The sequence below is a fragment of the Podarcis gaigeae genome, assembly GCF_964106915.1.
Source record: "Podarcis gaigeae genome assembly, chromosome: 15".
Taxonomy (NCBI): Eukaryota; Metazoa; Chordata; class Lepidosauria; order Squamata; family Lacertidae; genus Podarcis; species Podarcis gaigeae.
The window spans coordinates 36,702,219-36,721,746 of NC_139692.1; the positions used below are offsets into that span (position 1 = coordinate 36,702,219).

At 48.0% G+C, this 19,528-nt stretch overlaps 1 protein-coding gene across 1 annotated transcript in view; it reads left to right on the plus strand.

Moving 5' to 3' along the window:
• Positions 1-2,002: 2,002 nt before the first annotated feature.
• The window catches only part of CCDC92B (coiled-coil domain containing 92B), a 37,196-nt gene continuing 19,670 nt past the window's right edge, over positions 2,003-19,528 (plus strand). Inside the window, exons 1-2 of the mRNA XM_083714779.1 lie at positions 2,003-2,810; positions 7,699-7,855. Coding sequence (XP_083570905.1) covers positions 2,757-2,810; positions 7,699-7,855 — 211 coding nt within the window. The 5' untranslated portion in view covers positions 2,003-2,756. The remainder of the gene's footprint in view (positions 2,811-7,698; positions 7,856-19,528) is intronic.

Below are 19,528 nucleotides of genomic sequence, written 5' to 3' on the forward strand. Positions count from 1 at the left end.
AGAAGCAAAGATCACCAGTGTCGAAGCAATGATTCTTCAACATCAACTTCGTTGGACTGGTCATGTTTTGCGGGTGCCTGATGATCGTCTTCCAAAGCAACTACTCTATTCCGAACTTTAAAATGGAAAGCATAATGCTGGTGGTCAACCAAAGAGGTTTAAAGACTCTCTCAAGGCAAATCTTTTTAAAACTTAGTATAAACACCAACAATTAGGAAACACTTGCCTGCGAGTGCTCCAATTGGAGAACAGCCTTTACCAAAGGTGTTGTGGGCTTTAAAGACACTCGAACTCAGGACGCATGGGAGAAACATGCTAAGAGGGAGGCACACTTGGCAAATCTACACCATGATCAACTCCTGCCCAGAAACCAATGTCCCCACTGTGGAAGGACATGTGGATCCAGAATTGGCCTCCACAGTCACTTACAGACTCATTGTTAAAACTGTGTTTATGGAAGACAATCTTACTTGGCTACGAGTGATCGAGAAAGAAAGAAAGAAAGAAAGAAAGAAAGAAAGAAAGAAAGAAAGAAAGAAAGTTACCATCCAGTCCAGAAGTTAATACTGTTTATTCTAAGCAAGATTTAGACCTTGGACTACTAAATGCAATTTACATATGGAAGAGGGAAGCAATGAGCAATGGTTGTGTTTATGAGCAACCATGCTTTGCTAAGGTCTGACAGTGTGGGGAGAAGGATGGGGTACTGCGTTTTCTGGAGTTCAGCACCATGGTCAGCTCCTTCCCAGTGAGATTACTCTGCTAGCCTGATTAAGTGGACAGCCTAGCCTGTGAAAGCTTCTGCTGCTATAAATCTGTTGGCCTTTGAAGCACCACACCACACTCAGAGCAATGCATGTGATCCTCGCTTCCAACCAGATGCTGTCAGATCACAACTCCCATCATCCTTGACCACTGGCGATGCTTGCTGGGGCTGGTGGGAGTTACAGTCCAATGACATTGGGAGGGTGCTAGGTTGGCAAAGGCTGGCCTAAGCCCTACACCACGGTGGGCTTCTGCATATAAACATTGACAAAGCTATCATTTGGAATTCTCTTTTATATTTCTACAGATACAGCTGTATATTAGGGAGGGAGGGAGGGAGGGAGGGAGGGAGGGAGGGAGAGAGAGAGAGAGAGAGAGAGAGAGAGAGAGAGAGAGAGAATAGTTGCTTATGATGTAAGCTTTCATGTCCCAGAGCTTTCTCCATTTCTGTGCAACTCAAAATCTTACTCTTTCTGGGCACCTTGTGCCCAGTAAACATTAAAAGAGAAGTGGGGCACTTAAATGCCAACATATTATATCTTGTTTCTTAGTTTCAGGCTTCGGTGCCAAACCAACTTTTTTGGCAAAATGGATAGCTCAGTTGGTTAGAGCGTGGTGCTGATAACGCCAAGGCTGCAGGGGGTTGGACTAGATGATCCTCAGGGTCCCTTCCAACACTATGATTCCATGATTCTATGGAACTAAGCTTAAAGCATCTCAGTTTGGCTGCATCTTTGGACCCAGTGACAAAATACAAGTCACCTTTGCTTGGAACTTTCAAACAGTGCCAACTTGGAATAAAATATGGGGGAGCAGGCAAGCCTCACCCTGCGTAATCGATCACAAGATGCAGCACGCACACACCATTTGAACGACAATGTTCATCAACATTGGGGGTGCTCCCCAAAATATTTTATTGGGGGGCCAATGGGACCTTAGCCCTTAGGAGTAGGCTCCTATGATTTCAGGTAACTCATTTATAAACAGCTGTAGCCCTGCTTTGTGCAGAACAGCCTGCCTGGCCGAAGGTGGAACCTCCATGTAGAAGAGCAGCATATCTCTGAATGTCAGCCACTTGGAGGCCTGCTATCTATATAGATCTTAGGCTATTACCTTCAATTCCTGCCTGTGAGCTTCCTCTAAGTACTCGATTGGCGGATTGGGTGCTCCGCTTCCTGCTCTGGGATCTCAGAGAGCTGCAGGGAAAAGCAAGGAGGGGGGAAAAAAGAGGAGGAGGCTCTGGCTTAAAATAGATGTCTCCGCCTCTGTTCCCCAGGTGGGTCTCTGCCACCACCGCCCCAGTCTCCATCCACTCTCCCCTGGCTCTGTGCTGAATCAGCAGCCTCCAATGCCATGGCCGAGTCCCCAGGGGGAGGCACAGAGAGGTGATTTCATCGGCTGGATGTTGTCAAGTGGAGCCATCCTCCTCTTCCCTCCTCCTCCTCCTCTCCCTGCTGCTCCTGCTGCTGTACAAGCCAACCCAGACTGATCTCACCAGTTCCGGTCACGTTATTCTGTGTTTACGCCTTCGCTCGCTCCCTCGCTCGCCTCTGCTTCTCCTCTAACCTGCCAGGGCCTGCTGCAAACCACCTCCGGAGCCCACCATTTCCATCACCTCCCCAGCTTTGCCAAGAGGACGCAGGAGGAGGACGGGGACGGGGACCGGGGAGACGGGGGAGAAGCAACCGAGAGAGCCACCATGGAGTCCGCAACTTTGGGACGGGTGCCCTTGTGTGTCCACTGCGCCAGGAGGCTTTGAAGGAGATCCAGGAGGAAGAGGAGGAGAAAACCCAGTAAGGGGGCGCCAAGGGTGGCGGGAGGGGATCTTCCCCCACCATTCCCTCCCGCCTCCCTCCTTAATACCTTCCCCTCCCCGCCACCCGCCGGGTGTTTGTGGCTGACACGGAGGAGGGGAGCGTTTGGATAACCCTCCAGGGGGGACTAGGACCCAACCTGTTCGCCCTTCCTTGCCTTGGCATCTCCTTCCATTGATGACACCGAGTCGTGGCCACCAGTTCCTGCTGTCGCCTCCTCATTTTGCCCAGGTAAGGAAAGCGAGGCGGCGGGAAGCGGGGGAGACGGAGAGGGAAAGATGTGCATATTGAGATCTGTTTTGGAGGAGAGAGAGAGAGAGAGAGAGAGAGAGAGAGAGAGAGGGAGAGGATTTTCCTAGGAAACCTGAATACAGAGCAGCTGCCGCTTTCTGGAGATGGTGATCCCACTGGCTCCCTGCTAAATAATAGAAGTTTGTGGATTGGCTGGTTGTTGTTTTTTAAAAGGGTCGAGCTGCTTTGCAGTCCTAGAATCAGAGAGGTGGAAGGGGTCCCCCAGAGGTCATTTAGTCCAACCCCCTGCTGGTGCCAGGAATCCATGGCACAGACTCAACTCATCCACATCTGGTTAATTTCAGGGGAAGGGGGCCATATAGGTCAGTGTTCAGAACATGCAGAAGAGCATCCAGAGTTCAGTCCCTGGCATTTCCAGGTAGGTCTGGGAACAGCCCCTACCTGAAACCATGGAGAGAGGCTGCCAGACAGTGTTGGCAATCCTGAGCTGAATGGACCAATAATTTGGCTCGGTATAAGACACTTCCTCTGTTCCTAAATTCAACAAAGGGAGGTGTTGAGATTCGGGGCAGCAGAAGTGGGGACTCCTCAGGCTTGGAAAGTGCCTTTTTAAGCCCAGATTGGAGTGGGTGGGAGGGATCAGAAAATGCACTCTGCTTATGCTCAAAGGCAGTTGCCCTAGGCAGAAACAAGCGAGCAGCAATTGAGCTTCCCTTAGTGCAAACACCAGAGTGTAAGCCTCTCCAGCTGCAAAGAAGAATAAGAGTCAGCGCCCAAGGTCTTTGAACTATTTTTTTAAAAAAGAAAGCAGATAAAGCGGTGGCTCAGAGGTCAAATACCCAGCGGAAGCTGGTCCATTTGGGCAAAGGGGGCTTTGCCCCACCAACCTGAGTGTCTTCCCTCAGCCAGCCCCCACCTGCCTGCCTCCTTACTTACTCTCAGCCCAGGGGGTGGCGCTGCCTGTCAGCTTCTTCGTCCCCCTTAAAGCGTTGCCTTCATATCACTTGAGCACTCAGTCTGGTCCTTCTGCTCTTCTGACCTGCAATGATGGGTGGAGGTTCAGCTAGAAGACCTCCCAAGGTCCTTTCCAACTCTATGAGTTGGGCAAACATCTGGAGAAGAGGTCATAACCACAGGGAAGAGCCATAGGTCAGGGGTTCAGCATCTGCTGTGCGTGCAGACGGCCCCAGCTTCTGTCCAGGTAGGGCAGGGAATATCTCCTGCCTGAAACCATGGAAAGCCAGTCTGGGAATTTATTTATTTGTTGCCTGTATTTATACCCCACTTTTTTCTCTGAGGAGCTCAAAGTGGGATACATGGCTCTCTTCCTCCCTGCTTTATCCAAACAACAACCCTGAGAGGTAGAGCTTAGGCTGGGAGATGGTGACTGACCCAAGGTCACCCAGGAAGTTTCATGGCTGAGTGGGGATTTGAACCCTGGTCTCCCAGCTTCTAGTCCAACACTCTCACCACTACACCACACTGGCTGCAGACAACACTGAGCTGATGATCCCACTCAGCTTCCTATGTCCCGTTGGGTCACTTCCGGGTGGGCAACCTGTATCTTAGAACTCAGTGGGTTGATTGTGCTCTAGACTGCTGTGTATTCACAGGAGGAGGGGTTACGCTTTGCCTCTGGCAATGTGGGCTGTGACCCCACACATGCCAGTGACGCCACCATCAACCTCTTCCTTTTAAAAGTTTCGTTAGACTCAACGGCTGGACTTTGCTGCGACACACAAACCGAGGCTTCCTCTCTGGAGTTTGTCTGTCTAGTAAAAACGCCACCAGCAGCGATGTCTCTTGAGTTGGAAGATACCAAGGAAAACTGCATTGCCCAGGAACTGGAAACACTTCCCATATAAGGGAGCTGCTTTATATACCAAGTCAGATCATTGGTCCACGCACACCAATAGCCGCCTCTGCTCTGGCAGGCAACTCAGCCTGCCTGTGTAATCCTAAAACAACCAAAAGTCCCGAGAAGATGAATCTCCAGAGCAAATGTTGTGCTTCTGTGGTACAGCTGTGGAATTGCAGATCTGTCCTATGGTAAGGGTTGTAGATCAATGGAAGAGCATCTGCTTTGCATCCAGACAGATGCAGGTTCAATCTCCTGGCAACTCCAGGTAGGGTTCCCACTGGGGGTCAAGGGGAACCCTGTCTGAAACTCTGGAGGTCAACTGCCAGTCAGTGTAGACAGTATGGGGCTAGCTGGGCCAGTGGTCTGACTCAGTGTATGGCAACTTCCTATGCACCTTGTTTCCTCTTTTCCACAATCACTTTCCCTCTGACCCACACACCTTTTTTCTCTTGAAAGGGCCCCCTTCTTTCCTACGAACCTGGTTGAAATATTATAATCAGAAGCCCTGGTTTGGTTCCCAAGTGCCCATTGGGACTGATAGGGCAGAAGGCAGGGAGCTGAACAGTAGGTGGTGCCAGAGGCAATGGCAGCCAGAGCAAACGGCTTCTAGTTTGGGCCCCATCCTCCTCCCTGCTGAGTTCTGCAGGAGCAACAGAGCAGAAAGCTGACAGGCAGGGCCACCTTCTGGACTGGTTGCATGTGAGAAGGCAGGCAGTTGGGGGATGGCTGAGGGCAGACTGAGGCTGGTGGGCAGCACCCTTGGGTGCCCTTATGGACAAGCCTCCACTGGTTGGAGGTTAGCTGGGCAGATCAAGAGCAGAACCTCCCCATTCCAATGCTAATACTAATAATAAACATTCTTGCTGGAGATGTTTACTTGGCACGTCCCTTGATATTAGTTAAGTACCCAGAGAACATCACTGTAGTCTCTTGGGTGTACAGTCTCAATGCTCCTTAATGCATTTGTACCTACTTTGCAATTGCCTTCTTGTATTTCCAGATTTTAGGTCTGCGGTTATACAGAAACCCACAAGGGAAAAGCACCTGAGTTTGCTCATTGTTTGTTCATTTATTGTTTAGTTTATAAATCTTTCCTTGAAAAACAGTAAGCCACTTTTAATAGCACCAGCGGAAAAGCAAGATCTCAATGTCTGAAGGGTGCAGTTCGAGAAAATGTAACCAACTCCCATTGTACTCAACGGGGCTTACTTTTGAGTAGGCATATAACATTCCACTGCTCCCTCTCTTATGAATTGGTGTCCTTTATGAGGTTCCCAGGTGCGGATCTTTTCCTGGGGAGATTATTCTGCCTCATTGATTTATTTTATTTGCATTAGGCGGACAGACAGAGAAATATCTGCCAGAGGTTGGTTGGTTGGTTGTTATCTTGAAATAGCTCAGAGGCTCAGTGATAATATAATAATAATAATAATAATAATAATAATAATAATAATAATAATAATAATAATAATAATAATAATAATAATTTATTATTTATACCCCGCCCATCTGGCGCCTCCCCAGCCACTCTGGGCGGCTTCCATAAAAACCAAAAATACAGTAAAAAAAAACCAAAAATACAGTAAAAACATGTATGAAATACAGATAAACCATGTATGAAAGCAAAAGGTCTCGAGATCAATCCTCAGCTAAGGTTGGGGAAGACTTCCTGCCTGGAACCCTGGAGAGAGATGCTGTCAGTCAGTGGCAGCATTACTGATCTAAATGGACTGCTAGTTTGACTCTGTTTAAGGCAGCTAGCTCTCTGTGTTTCTGTGCTCCTGGGCCATCTTTTAGGCTGGTGGCTGACAACTTTAAAAACCACATAAAACTACATAATCATATTCTAATAAAAATCTAGTCATTTGAAATAGGTGTTTTAAAAGTTTCACATGGCAGCAGGGCACACGTGTAACATTAACTGAAACAGTGAAATGGTTTAACACCTGCAACACTATCATTAAATTGTTTCTAGATTCAGACCGGTATCTCAGCTGGAAACCAAAAGAGATGGATTTTTAAGGCCTGTTAAAAAACCCTTGTTGATGGGGCCAAATGTATCTCTCTTGGGAAGGGGTTCCACAAACATGGAGCCACCACCAAAGAAGCCCTGTGTCTCACGCCCTCCAATCCCGAGGATCTTAAATGTGGGTCTGTAAGCAAGCCCTTCAGAAGTCGAACTCGAAGGCAGGTTCAGATAGGATACCATGTATTAAATTCAGCTAAGTGCCTAGAAGAAGGAGTTGCATAAATAAGCTTTGACACCACTTTGCAATTCTGTGAGTGCATATCTGAGTGTAAGCCCAGCTGAAAATGGGACTTGCTTCAACAGAATCGTGTTGAAAATCACCTAACCTACAATTCTGTGAATAATCTTGATTTCTCATTCAGTATCTAATTAAACACCATATTTGGAATTTTTTAAAAAAGCTGTTTTATTTTTATTTTTTGCATTTATAAACCACCTTTAACTTCTAAGGAGCACAAGGTGGTCACGTGGTTCATCTCCTCCCCATTCCATCCTCAGAGCAATCCTGCGAGGTAGGCTAGGCTAAGAGATGGTGACTGGCCCAAGGTCACCCAGTGAACTTCATGGCTGAGTTGGGATTCAAACCTTGGTCTCCCAGGTCAGAGTTTTCAGTTGGCAGAGCGTGAGACTGTTAATCTCAGGGTTGTGGGTTCGAGACCCATGTTGGGCAAAAGATTCCTGCATCACAGGGGGTTGGACTAGATGACCCTGTGGCCTCTTCCAACCCTGCGATTCTGTGGTTCTGCTCTGTGCAAGAACAGCAGCCTGTTTGATTTGTTTTTATTCAGACAGGTGGAACGTGCAAATATATTCAAATATATCAATTGCTTGATGTGTTTAAAGCCAATGTCTTTCAGTACATCAGCCTACAGGACTCACTTGAGAGAGGGTAGCAGGAGAGGAGAAGCAGCTCCCTCTTCCCGCAAGCCACTATTGCCGTGAGAGCAACTCATGAATCCACGTCTAATTCCCTCTAGGCTCTGACGGTTGACAACTGTGTTGCGATGGAGACCCTGTCCCTGGAGCACCATATCCAAAGTGTGCAAAGACACATCGCCTTCTTGAAGAAGGAGCAGATGGAACTCCTCCACGATTTGCACCTGGAGATCCTCCACTTACAGAAGCACTGCACAGGTGAGCTGAGTGAGTTGCGGTGGCCTTCCAAGTCTTGTGAGGCTCCCTGACCCCACAGACCATGCAGGTTGGGTCTGGTGAGAGTTGTGGGCTTCCAGAAGTTACACGTGTCCTGTCTCTCACTGGAGGGAGATCTTGAATTCCAACCTCTGCATACTATCCTTTGCTTTTTCCTGTAGGACTAATTGCAGTCTTTAACAGTTGTCAACAAGTTTACCATACCCATTGTCAATCACCCATCTCCTACCACCCTTCTGAGAAAAACCCCACCCTCTCACTATATATAAGGGTCTGGTGACTTCTCTTTCAGTGTATCTGAAGAAGTGTGCATGCACACCAAAGCTTATACCCAGAACAAACTTAGTTGGTCTCTAAGATACTACTGGACATTTTTTTAATTTATTAATTTATTTCCAATGTCTGCTTCTGCCCAAATCGTTCAGACTTTGTTCGCTATGGTGCATCGGCAAGACAAAGGTTCAAAGGCACTGCAGGGGAATTGCATGACTTAGGGGCAAGCTAAGAAGTGGATGCAACCAGCAGCTTCCTTTAGAAGAACGGGCCAGGTACAGTCTGTTTACACAGCAAGCAAGAGGACTCTTGGGACTGGACAAGGCACAGCTCCGAAGGCTCATCCACAACTTCCACTTATCCTACCATTTTCCCCTGAGAAAAACTTCCACTTTGCCATTGAATTGGGTCAAACGTCAAATCGGGTTTTCTGCGAGTTGATATGTGCTCCGATTCAGTGGTAAGGAGTGGGTTTTCCCAGGGAAAGTGGTGGGTCAAATATAGAACCTCTCAGACCCGTGGTTTCTAGGCATGGGGCAAGCAGAAGTGTGTACAAGCCCTGAGTTGGTTGATGTTCTCGCTGAAATTTCCAGGACCTAGGAAGGGGAGTCAATGCCAACTCAACATCCAACTTGTCTCTTCCAAGGGAGAAATCTTACTATTAGAGGAGGCTCTGGGGGGAACTGGCTAGGGTGGTAACACAGGGGAAAGGTCTTTCCCTGACAACAGGCTTGAACCCTCTCCTGAACTGAAGCTCCTTGCATTCCTGTCCACCCAGTGGCATAGCATGGGGCGGTTGCCCGGGTCCCCCAAAAAATTGGGGACACAAAATTTCAACACCTGGTGCTGCTTCAATACAGGTGCTTCCTTCTGTCACTGGGCTCCGTTGAAAATGACTTCTCCATGCAAACCACGAAGTGGCCTCTCCAGACAATGCAATGACTCTTCTTTTCTTATCTCTACGGCTGCAATCTCCTGGGTGATGCAGATAGGCAGTTGAATGCACATGTGTACTCTGTCCCTTTCCCTCCCTCCCATCCTGCTCCGCATGGCCCCAGACTCTGGCAACCCACGCTATGCTACTGTGCCCACCAACTCCCAAGTTTCTTGGGGCTCCAGCATTGCTTTTTGGACTCCACTGGGACCGTCCCTGGGGTCATCTGGTTCTAACTCTCCAGACTCCTCCCATCCCTCTTCCTGATCTGACCGTTCCCTCCACGCCACCTCCAAGGGACTCCAGCTCCCATCCGGACCAGCCAGCATGGCCAGTGGTCAGAGGCAATGGAATTTGGAGTCCAACAACATCTGGACAAAGAACATCAGTATGTACACACAGCCAGAAGTTTCTGCTCGTAGAAGTTTCTGAGAAAGACCTGTAAGAGTCAGATGGCAACATTGGTGTTGGGAGATTCTGTAATCTGCTACCTGGAAAGATTTCAAGGATGCCAGAGTATGGCCACATTCACACCCTATACCTAAAGCACTACGGCACCACTTTAACCAGCCATGACTTCCCCCAAAGAATTCTGGGAGCTGTAGTTTGGTGCTGGGAGTTGTTAGGAGAACCCCTATTCTTCTCCCAGAGCTACAGTTCCCAGAATGATCTAACAGTCAATCCCTCTTCCCTCTTCTGAATTTTGTAGCTCTGTAAGGAAAACAGGGGTCTCCTAGCAAATCTCAGCCTCCTTATCAAACTGCTGCTCCTAGAATCATTTGGGTGAAGCCATGACAGATCAAAGTGACACCACAGTGCTTCAAATGTATGGTGCAAGTGTGGCTTACGTTAGTAATCAGTTCTCTAATTGGTTTTCTTCTGGGAATACATGTTGAATGAAAGAGAGAGGTTTTTCTACCACATTCTCTCTCTGTCTGTCTTTTAGGAAACGCAGTTGGAATTGTAATTAGGATGGTTGGGCTAAATTTGATTTCAATGCAATCCAGTTTAAGACGTTCCTTTCTGTTAGGGCGGACGACTAAACCGTGTTTTGAGTTACAATAGACAAAAGCCTGGGAGGGGAACATATGAGTGTGAGCATTTTGTTAATCCAGCAGTCCTTTGCCTGATCCAAGATTGTGGGAGGGAGCCACTGTGGGGGAGGGGCAAAGTACATTGTGTGTTACAAAGCCATCATTAAACCCCCTGTGTCTCCTCCTCTTCAAAGAGGATTAATTTCAGCCCTGTGCCATGTGCATCAGTGTTAAGTGATCTCATTTGTAGCGGTTTTGGCGCATGGGTGGGGGACGGGCGGGCAATCGCGCATCCAGCCATATTGCAGAAGTCTCTTCTGAAGAGACAAAGGAAGCTGTGGATCCAGTATTTAGATTCCTCAGTTGCTGCTCAAGTTTCAGAAGTGTTACCCGGAAGGAAATTCCAGAAGCAAAAGGTTGCCAACAGAGAATGAGGAGATTAACTTGGCTTTGGGTTAAGTCATTCTTCCTTGCGCTTGACCCAGAAAGTGCAGCTGGCACAGAATGCTGCAGCCAGGTTGCTGACAGGTGTGAAGCCCCCATCAGCATATATAACACCTGTTCTCAAAGATCTGCACCGGCGGCCCATTTGCTACTGGGCCAAGTTTAAGGTGTTAGAATATAAAGCTTTAACAATCTGGGGACCAGTTTATGTGCAGGGTCACCTTAGCAACATATGCCCACTCAACCTTCTTCCATCTGTGGAACTGGCACGATGGCGGGTTCCCCATAATATTTGTTCTGCAACTGTAAGAGAATCAATCTTTTAGTAGGTGGTGCTGTGGGTTAAACCACAGAGCCTAGGACTTGCCAATCTGAAGGTCGGCGGTTCGAATTCCCACAACAGGGTGAGCTCCCGTTGCTCGGTCCCTGCTCCTGCCAACCTAGCAGTTCGAAAGGACCTCAAAGTGCAAGTAGATAAATAGGTACCACTCCGGCAGGAAGGTAAACGGTGTTTCCATGCGCTGCTCTGGTTTGCCAGAAGCGGCTAAGTCAAGCTGGTCCCATGACCCGGAAGCTGTACGCCGGCTCCCTCGGCCAATAAAGCGAGATGAGCGCCACAACCCCAGAGTTGGTCATGACTGGACCTAATGGTCAGGGGTCCCTTTACCTCTACCTTACACTTTGAAACTCCCTGTGCATTGAACTCACTCGATTTCAATAGGGGAAGGATGAGAGGGGCAGGGCCCGGCAAACACCAGAGAAGACTTCTGTCCCATGGGCACCGTATTAGCAAATCATGATCTTGGAGTGCTCCTGAGGTAGAAACATATTTATGGTTGACTTCTCTATGACCTGCTGGACAACAGTGTATGTATGACTTCCAATGGAGCTCTCCGAAGTCCTGAAGAGGCTTAACCTGCTGACTACAGTACTTAGAACTGCTGCTCTAGATAGTAGGCAGGGTGAGCCACTTCAGGACTTAGGAGAGCTCCTAGGGAGGACATATATTACTGTCCAGCGGTAGGTAGCTTCGGGTCCTAGGAGACCTCCCAAGGAAAGGTGGGTGATGTTGCTTCAGCAGTTTTTGGCTGAGCCACAAGTGGGCATTTGCTCTCTTGTTAGTGGTAAAGGAATATTGGGGGATAATTAAGGAAAACAACTAAGCCTGGAAGACTTAAGCATACACTTACTCCTCACTGCTCAAAATTGTAACCTTCAATCAGAGCTTTGTTACATATTGTATAGGAGGACTAAGCCAAAACAGGAGTGGATGCTTCCCCTCTACCATCCGCTCTCCTCTGCTCCAGTTTCATTAGAAAACCTTAAATTGACTCGCTCCCCCCCCCCAAAAAAAGAGGCAAGAGATGTATCACTTTGACTACACTTCAGAATAAAGTCGCTCTGTTTTCCCCTTACTTCAGGAGTCTTGCCCACCTGCATTTTCTTTTTATGGAACCGCCAAATGAAATATTTGTTTTACAGTGACACAATCATACCAACAAAGCAGACTGAACTTACTTAATGCCTTCCTTCTGCCTCAAATGCATTAACCTGTTAGGATAGGGGTTGGATTAGTGACCCATGGTTACAGCAAATGTGCTACCCCCAGCCCACTTACTTCTGCTTGCCTTGCTGCTCTGCAAGTTGTGCATGGTCTTTTAGGTGCAGGAAACGGGCAGACAGCTCCCTGGTGGCATAGAGATCAGTTAGGAGATCCTGCTTGCCCTCCTCTTCCATTGAGGAGACCCGCCCCCCAGGTTCAAAAGCTAAGCAAGGCTGTAAGCCTTATTCTACATCAGGGGTGGGGAACCCATTTTTTTAAGCCAGACGGCCACACCTCATTTCCGGCATCCTTCCGGGCCCACATGCCAGTGGTGGGCAAGACCAGGAGCAAATGTGGGTGGAGCCACATATGCTAATTTACTCAGACAACACCCTCTGTCCTCTACCCATTATCAGAATGCAAGGATGCATCGTAGTGAAGCAAAAGGTGAGGTGTAGGGTCTGTAGAGAAGGGGTGCAGCTAGAAAACTGCTAGCACATCTGCAAAGCTAAGCAGGGTCCAGTATGGTTTCAAATTGGGCGGGGGACTGTGTGTTGAGATTGCAGGGGGTTGGACTCAATGACCCTCAAGATCCCTTCCAGTTCTACAATTCTACAGTTCTATGGTATGGCTGGGGAGGGCGGCTTAGGGAGGACCACCCCACCCCCCGTGAGTCAGATAGAGAGGCCTGGATGGCTGCGGTCAGCCTCTAAGCCCATCCTGCTCCTGTGTGTGAGTCATTTCCGAAACACAATTGTGTTCCCTGAGTAGCAACCAGAAAGAAAAAGGGCCAAACTCTCCAGTCCTTTGTAATCCCCACATTTCCAGTATCAGGTCTTGTGGGAAGATAAATGCTGTTAACAATACTGGAATGAGTCATTTCTTGGAATGAGCCTGACATACGAAAGGCCCAACCTGGCCCTCCTCCCATCCTGCCTAAACTTAGGCAGAAAATGTATGCTTCCAGTTCTCCTCACCCCATTCTTTCTGTAGTCCTGGGAAGGTAAAATGGGAACCTTAATTAGCATTGCCATGAACAAAAAAGAAGTGGACGTCTCACACAAAGGGATCATGAGGATGTGTTTCTTTAGACACTAATCATCAAAACACTCAGCTGAAACGTTCAGTTTTGTTTCTGAAGCAATAATGAAACGCCAGAATTGGGCAACGGATTTGGCCAACTGAGAGAAATAAAAGTACCGCTCATTCTGCCTTGGTCTGACCACACCTGGAATACTGTGTCCTGTTCTGGGCACCACAGTTTAAGAAGGATATTGACAAGCTGGAACGTATACAGAGGAGGGCACCCAAGATGGGTCTGGAAACCAAGTCTGATGAAGAACGGTTGAGGGAGTTGGGTTATGTTTAGTCTGGTAAAGAAGAGACTGAGAGGAGATATAATAGCCATCCTCAAATATCTAAAGGGCTGTCGCATAGAGGATAGAGCAAGCTTGTTTTCTCCTGCTCTGGAGGGTAAGACTCGAACCAACAGCTTCAAGTTGCAAAGAGATTCTGACTAAACAGGAAGAACTGTTTGACAGTGGAATGTTGGTGGACCCTCCTTCTTTGGTGGTTTTCAAGCAGAGGTTGGATTGTCGTCTGTCATGGGTGCTTTGAGATAGTGGAGATTCCTGCATCACAGGGGGTTCGACTAGATGACCCTTGGGGTCCCTCCAAACTACAATTCTATGAGTTTCAAAAAATCTGCACGTTAGTTAAAATTGCATACAAAACTGTCTGTGCTGAGAAAGAGTCAAACTGAAATGGTAGTGGATTTTCATGAGGACTTTCTGTTTTCTTGGAAAAACACAAACTGATGTGGAAATGGGGAGAGCTGAACATAACGGTGGGAAAAAATTGAGAAACTGGAATCGGCAGATTCGCCCATCTCTGCCAGAGAGGTGCTGCGGAGTTTTACAATAGCTGCAGGAACGAGGCAGGAGGAGGTGGGCATAAGGCTGCCCGTATTGATTTGCAATAGGATAGCAGGAGAGATCTGAATAGCTTACCAGAAATTGCTGTGCCTAGTCCATTACTTGAATGTTTCCGCCACTGATCTCATTCTCAGAGGATCCGGAGGGAAGGGGGAGGGGAGGGGGAGGAAGTGAAGGTTCAGCGCTGTTGATCACTGTCTCAAAGTCACAGCAATGACTAGCACAAAGGTGGAGGACCTGTGGCCCTCCAGATGTTGTTGGACCTCCATCAGCCCCAGCTTGCATGGCCAATGGCCAGGGGTGTTGGGGTTTGTTTTCCAGCAACATTGATCCACCACAATGCTCAAGCAAGGAAGGTTAGAGTCAATATGAAAACTATTTTATTTTTAAGAAAGACAATGATTAACTATTACAGTTCTTGTTCTTTTTTCCTAAGTGCTTTCCCTCCCCTCCCAATTTTGTTCCACCATTGTTCTTAATTTCATGGCAGTCCATTAATTATTTTGGAGGCATCAAATAAGGCCTGGGATAGCTCAGTTGGTGGAGCATGAGACTCCTAACCTCAGGGTTGTGGTCTTCAGCCCCACGTTGGGTCAAAGATTCCTGCATTGCAGGGGGTTGGACTAGATGACCCTCGTGGCCCCTTCCAACTCCACCATTCTAGGGTTCTATCAGGCTCAGTTATTAGAAAAGAAAGACTAGGGAACAAAAATAGACGTGGCACCACGGGAGATCCAGGATTTGGACTCACCTGTGGTTCTTGCTTTTGCTTCAAAACACTTCTGTGCATCCAAGCTAAGGGGAAGAAATTCCATTCAGTTGACATTTAAAGGCACAAACCAAAACGCAGCTGTCCTTTGATGTTCTCACTTCCCCAAATTTTGCAACGAAGTTCTCCAACCAAACAATGTTTACAAAAGTTCTCCAATAGAAGTTCTGCAATAAAACAATGTTTACAAAAATGCATATACTAAGGAAAGTGTGCATGAATGCATATATTAGTGAGGTCATGAGGTCCTCATTTTTAAACAACAACAACAACACAGAGAGAAATTGGACAGAAAGGGGGAGAACCGAACATAAGGCTGGAAAAATGAGGATGTGAAATAAATTGAAATTGAATTGAATTGAATAACACACACCCCATCCTTAGGCCAGACGTGGTGGAGTTGAGCTCACAAGGGCTGGAGTGAGGAAGGATGGCTCCAGAGTTTCGGCTGAACTCCAGCTCCTATCACCTCCAAACAGTGGCCAGTTTCGCTGGGGCTGATGGAAGTTGAAATCCAAGCACATCTGGAGGGCCACAGTTTAGCCATGCCAATTTAGACTTAAATCTAGAAGAGCTTCCTGGTGGTGCAAGCTGTTCAGTGCCTTGAATGTGGTGGACTCTCCTTCGTAATCAGAGCCCAAATGGCCACCTATCAGAGATGCCAGAGCAAAGGGTTTCTGGTAACAGCATCCCTGATAGGTGAACCTTTGAGGCAGCTCCAGCTCTGTGATTCCAAGGTTCTCCACCCCAGGGACCACAGAGCAGGCAGGAAACTCCGTGGTGACTTTTGCAACTCACGTTGATGCAGTTTGAAGAAGGTACCCATCCGCTCTTTCCCCAATGGGGACCAAACAGGCACAACTACCTATGTTAGGTAAAAGAAAATTGGAACAAACCCCTGTTAACAGAGGCAGTTGGGACATGTGGTTTCAACTAAACGATTTGCAGGAGCCCGTGTTTCATTTCAGGTTTTTTGCAGCTCTGTGATCGGCAACAGAAGAAAAGAGACAGGCTAAAGAAGACGCAATTGTGCTTGAACTGCAACTTTAATTTGCAAAGCTTGCATGAGTCGTACAAGTCAAAGAATGCAGTGCTTTTTTAGGGGCTGGCTTCAGAATGCTCATTCTGTTCTTTGTTTAGAACACTGGATATGAATAGCAGCCTGATGTCACAGGCTCTGAGTGGAGCAGGAGCTGGCCAGGCCAGGACAGGACAGAGGAGACAAGTGGCCAACAGATGACCATTGAGAAGGATCCAGTGGGCTGGGAAGGTCTCTACCTGGGTCAGGAGAGCCCAAGGAAGAGGATCCTGTGGAAAGACCTAATGGGGTGAATTTCCCTTGCCTTGTCACCCCACCAGTCCCCACAGTGCAAGGCGCAGGCCCCATCTCTAGCTGTCAAACAGCTCTTACCAGAAAGTACCAGTAAGTACTTACCAGTACTTACCAGAAAGTACCTCCTGGTGTTCAGTAGGAATCTCCTTTCTTGCAACTTGAAGCCTATGGTGCCACCAACTTTGCCTCCAGGAATGTCATAAACCATGATCTTCACTAAGGCAGGAATGTCCAGCTGCACAAATATAAGATAATAATAATAAATAATATTTTTTTATTTATACCCCACCCTTCCCGGTTCGGAAAATCGGACTCAGGGTGGCTAACAACAAATTTAAAGCACTTAATTGTAAAAGCAGCATAAAATACAGTATAAAAACATAAATAACAATAAAATTCAAAATTCAATAAAATTCAAAGAAATCAATTTGGGGAAAACCCATCTAATAAGCATTAGATAGTCACCAGGGCTAGCTGGCTGAATTAGTCCTGCTTGGGCCAGCGAGGAGGTCAGGGTAGAATTAGCTGTGGGGTCTCAGACCGGATGAACTTCATAAAAGGGGAGGGGGAGGGAAGGGAAGGGAAAGAAAAGATCAGGCTGAATTCAAATTAAAGGCCAGGCGGAATAGCTCTGTCTTACAGGCCCGATGGAAGGAGGTTAAATCCTGAAGGGCCCTAGTCTCATGGGACAGAGCATTCCACCAGGTCGCAGCCATCACTGAAAAGGCCCTGGCCCTGGTGGAGGATATAAAATGTGGGGCTTCTGGCTTACTAGCAGTACATGTGAAAAAGATCTAGGGGTATTAGTGGACCACAAGCTTAACATGAGTCAACAGTGTGATGCAGCAGCAAAAAAAGGCTAATGCTATTCTAGGCAGCATCAACAGAAGTCTAGTATGCAGGTCAAGGGAAGTCATAAAGGTAAAGGTAAAGGTACCCCTGCCCGTACGGGCCAGTCTTGACAGACTCTAGGGTTGTGTGCTCATCTCACTCTAGAGGCCGGGAGCCAGCGCTGTCCACAGACACTTCCGGGTCACGTGGCCAGCGTGACGAAGCTACTCCAGCAAACCGGCACCAGAGCTGCACACAGAAACGCCGTTTACCTTCCCGCTATAAAGCGGTACCTATTTATCTACTTGCACTTAAGGGTGCTTTCGAACTGCTAGGTGGGCAGCAGCTGGGACCGAACGACGGGAGCTCACCCCACCGCGGGGATTCGAACCGCTTACCATGCGATCGGCAAATTCCTAGGCGCTGAGGTTTTACCCAGAGCGCCACCCGCGTCCCTTAAGGGAAGTCATAATACTGGTCTATTCTGCTTCGGCCAAACCACACCCAGAGTACAGTAGTACCTCGGTTTAAGAACAGTCCAGTTTAAGAACGATTTGGTTTACAAACTCTGCAAAACCGGAAATAGTGTCTTGGTTTGAGAAATTTACCTCGGTCTAAGAATGGAATCCGAATGGTGGAAGGGCACTGGTGGCAGGAGGCCTCATTAGAGAAAGCACGCCTTGGTTTAAGAACAGTTTTGGTTTAACAACAGACTCTGGAATGGATTATGTTTGTAAACCATTGGACCCTTCCAACTCTACAGTTCTATGAATCTATGTCCAGTCCCACCTGTTTGTTACACCACCTGTCCTGTCCACCTATGAGAAGGCAGTAATGCCTCCTCCGTCCCCCAGGTCACTGAGATGTCAGTGCAGGCGTGAATAGACACTGGTCTACACTGGCTGGCAGCAGCTGTCCAGGGATTCATGCAAGGCTCTTGCTTGGTCCCACTTGAACATGCTGGGGGTTGAACATGCCACCTTCTGCGTCCCCTTTCCCGATGAACATACAATGTCTTCTACTGAGTCTGGAGAAAAGGCCCTGGCTCAGTAGCAGAGCCTCAGCTTTGCATGCAGACAGTCCCACGTTTAATCCCTGGCACCTCCAGGATAGGCCTGGGAGAGACTTCCTACCTGAAATCCTAGAAGAGCTGCTGCCAGTCAGAGTGGACACCACTGAGCAAGATGGGCCAATGGGCCAATTTGGAGGAAGGCAGCTCCCTGCGTTCTAAATAATAATAATAATAATAATAATAATAATAATAAATTTATTCTTTATACCCCGCCCATCTAGCTGGACTTCCCCAGCCACTCTGGGTGGCTTCCAACAAAATATTAAAGTACCGTAATGCATCAAACATTAAAAGTTTCCCTAAACAGGGCTGCCTTCAGGTGTCTTCTAAAAGTCTGGTAATGTTTACCTCTTTGACATCTGATGGGAGGGTGTTCCACAGGGCGGGTGTCACTACCAAGAAGGCCCTCTGCCTGGTTCCCTGTAGCTTTGCTTCTCGCAGCGAGGGAACCGCCAGAAGGCCCTCGGCGCTGGACCTCAGTGTCCAGGTAGAACAATGGAGGTGGAGACGCTCATTCAGATATACTGGACCAGGGCCGTTTAGGGCTTGAAAGGTCAGCACCAACATTTTGAATTGTACTTGGAAATGAACTGGGAGCCAATATAGGTCTTTCAAGACTGGTGTTATGTGGTCTCAGCGGCCGCCCCCAGTCACCAGTCTATCTGCTGCATTCTGGATTAGTTGTAGTTTCCGGGTCACCTTCAAAGTTAGCCCCATATAGAGCGCATTGCAGTAGTCCAAACGAGAGATAACCAGAGCATGCAGCACTCTGGTGAGACAGTCCAAGGGCAGGTATGGTCTCAGCCTGCATACCAGATGGAGATGGTAGATATCAAGACCATTAGTTGTCTTCTTTTTGTCGGGAGCCAGTGTGGTGTAGTGGTTAAGAGCGGTAGTCACGTAATCTGGGGAACCGGGTTCGCGTCTCCGCTCCTCCACATGCAGCTGCTGGGTGACCTTGGGCCAGTCACACTTCTGTGAAGTCTCTCAGCCCCACTCACCTCACAGAGTGTTTGTTGTGGGGGAGGAAGGGAAAGGAGAATGTTAGCCACTTTGAGACTCCTTAAAGGGAGTGAAAGGCGGGATATCAAATCCAAACTCTTCTTCTTCTTCTTCTTTTCAATAGGGCATTCCTACCACTCAGTTGAGGGGCTTGCTCCTGGTGGCAAATGAAGGTGTCAGGGATTGGACTCAAGAGGGGGCGAGAGAGAGGAGGAGGAATGGTGGGGATCATGCCCCCTGCTTCTGTGAAGAGAATCAGAACTTACAGGGTTAAGCAGTTCTGAGTGACGTCTCACATTCTGAGGCGTGGCTATGTTCCCAGAAGGGAGTGTTTTCTCTGTGTCTTTGTTCTTTTCGCTTTTGCGGTGAGGCAGCAAGATGTGTGCTCTCTCGCCGGGTGATTTATGAGTCGTTTCTACACGATTAAAGACTGTAAGAGATAAGCCGGATCGCTTGAGTGCAGTCTGATTTATTACACACACGCAC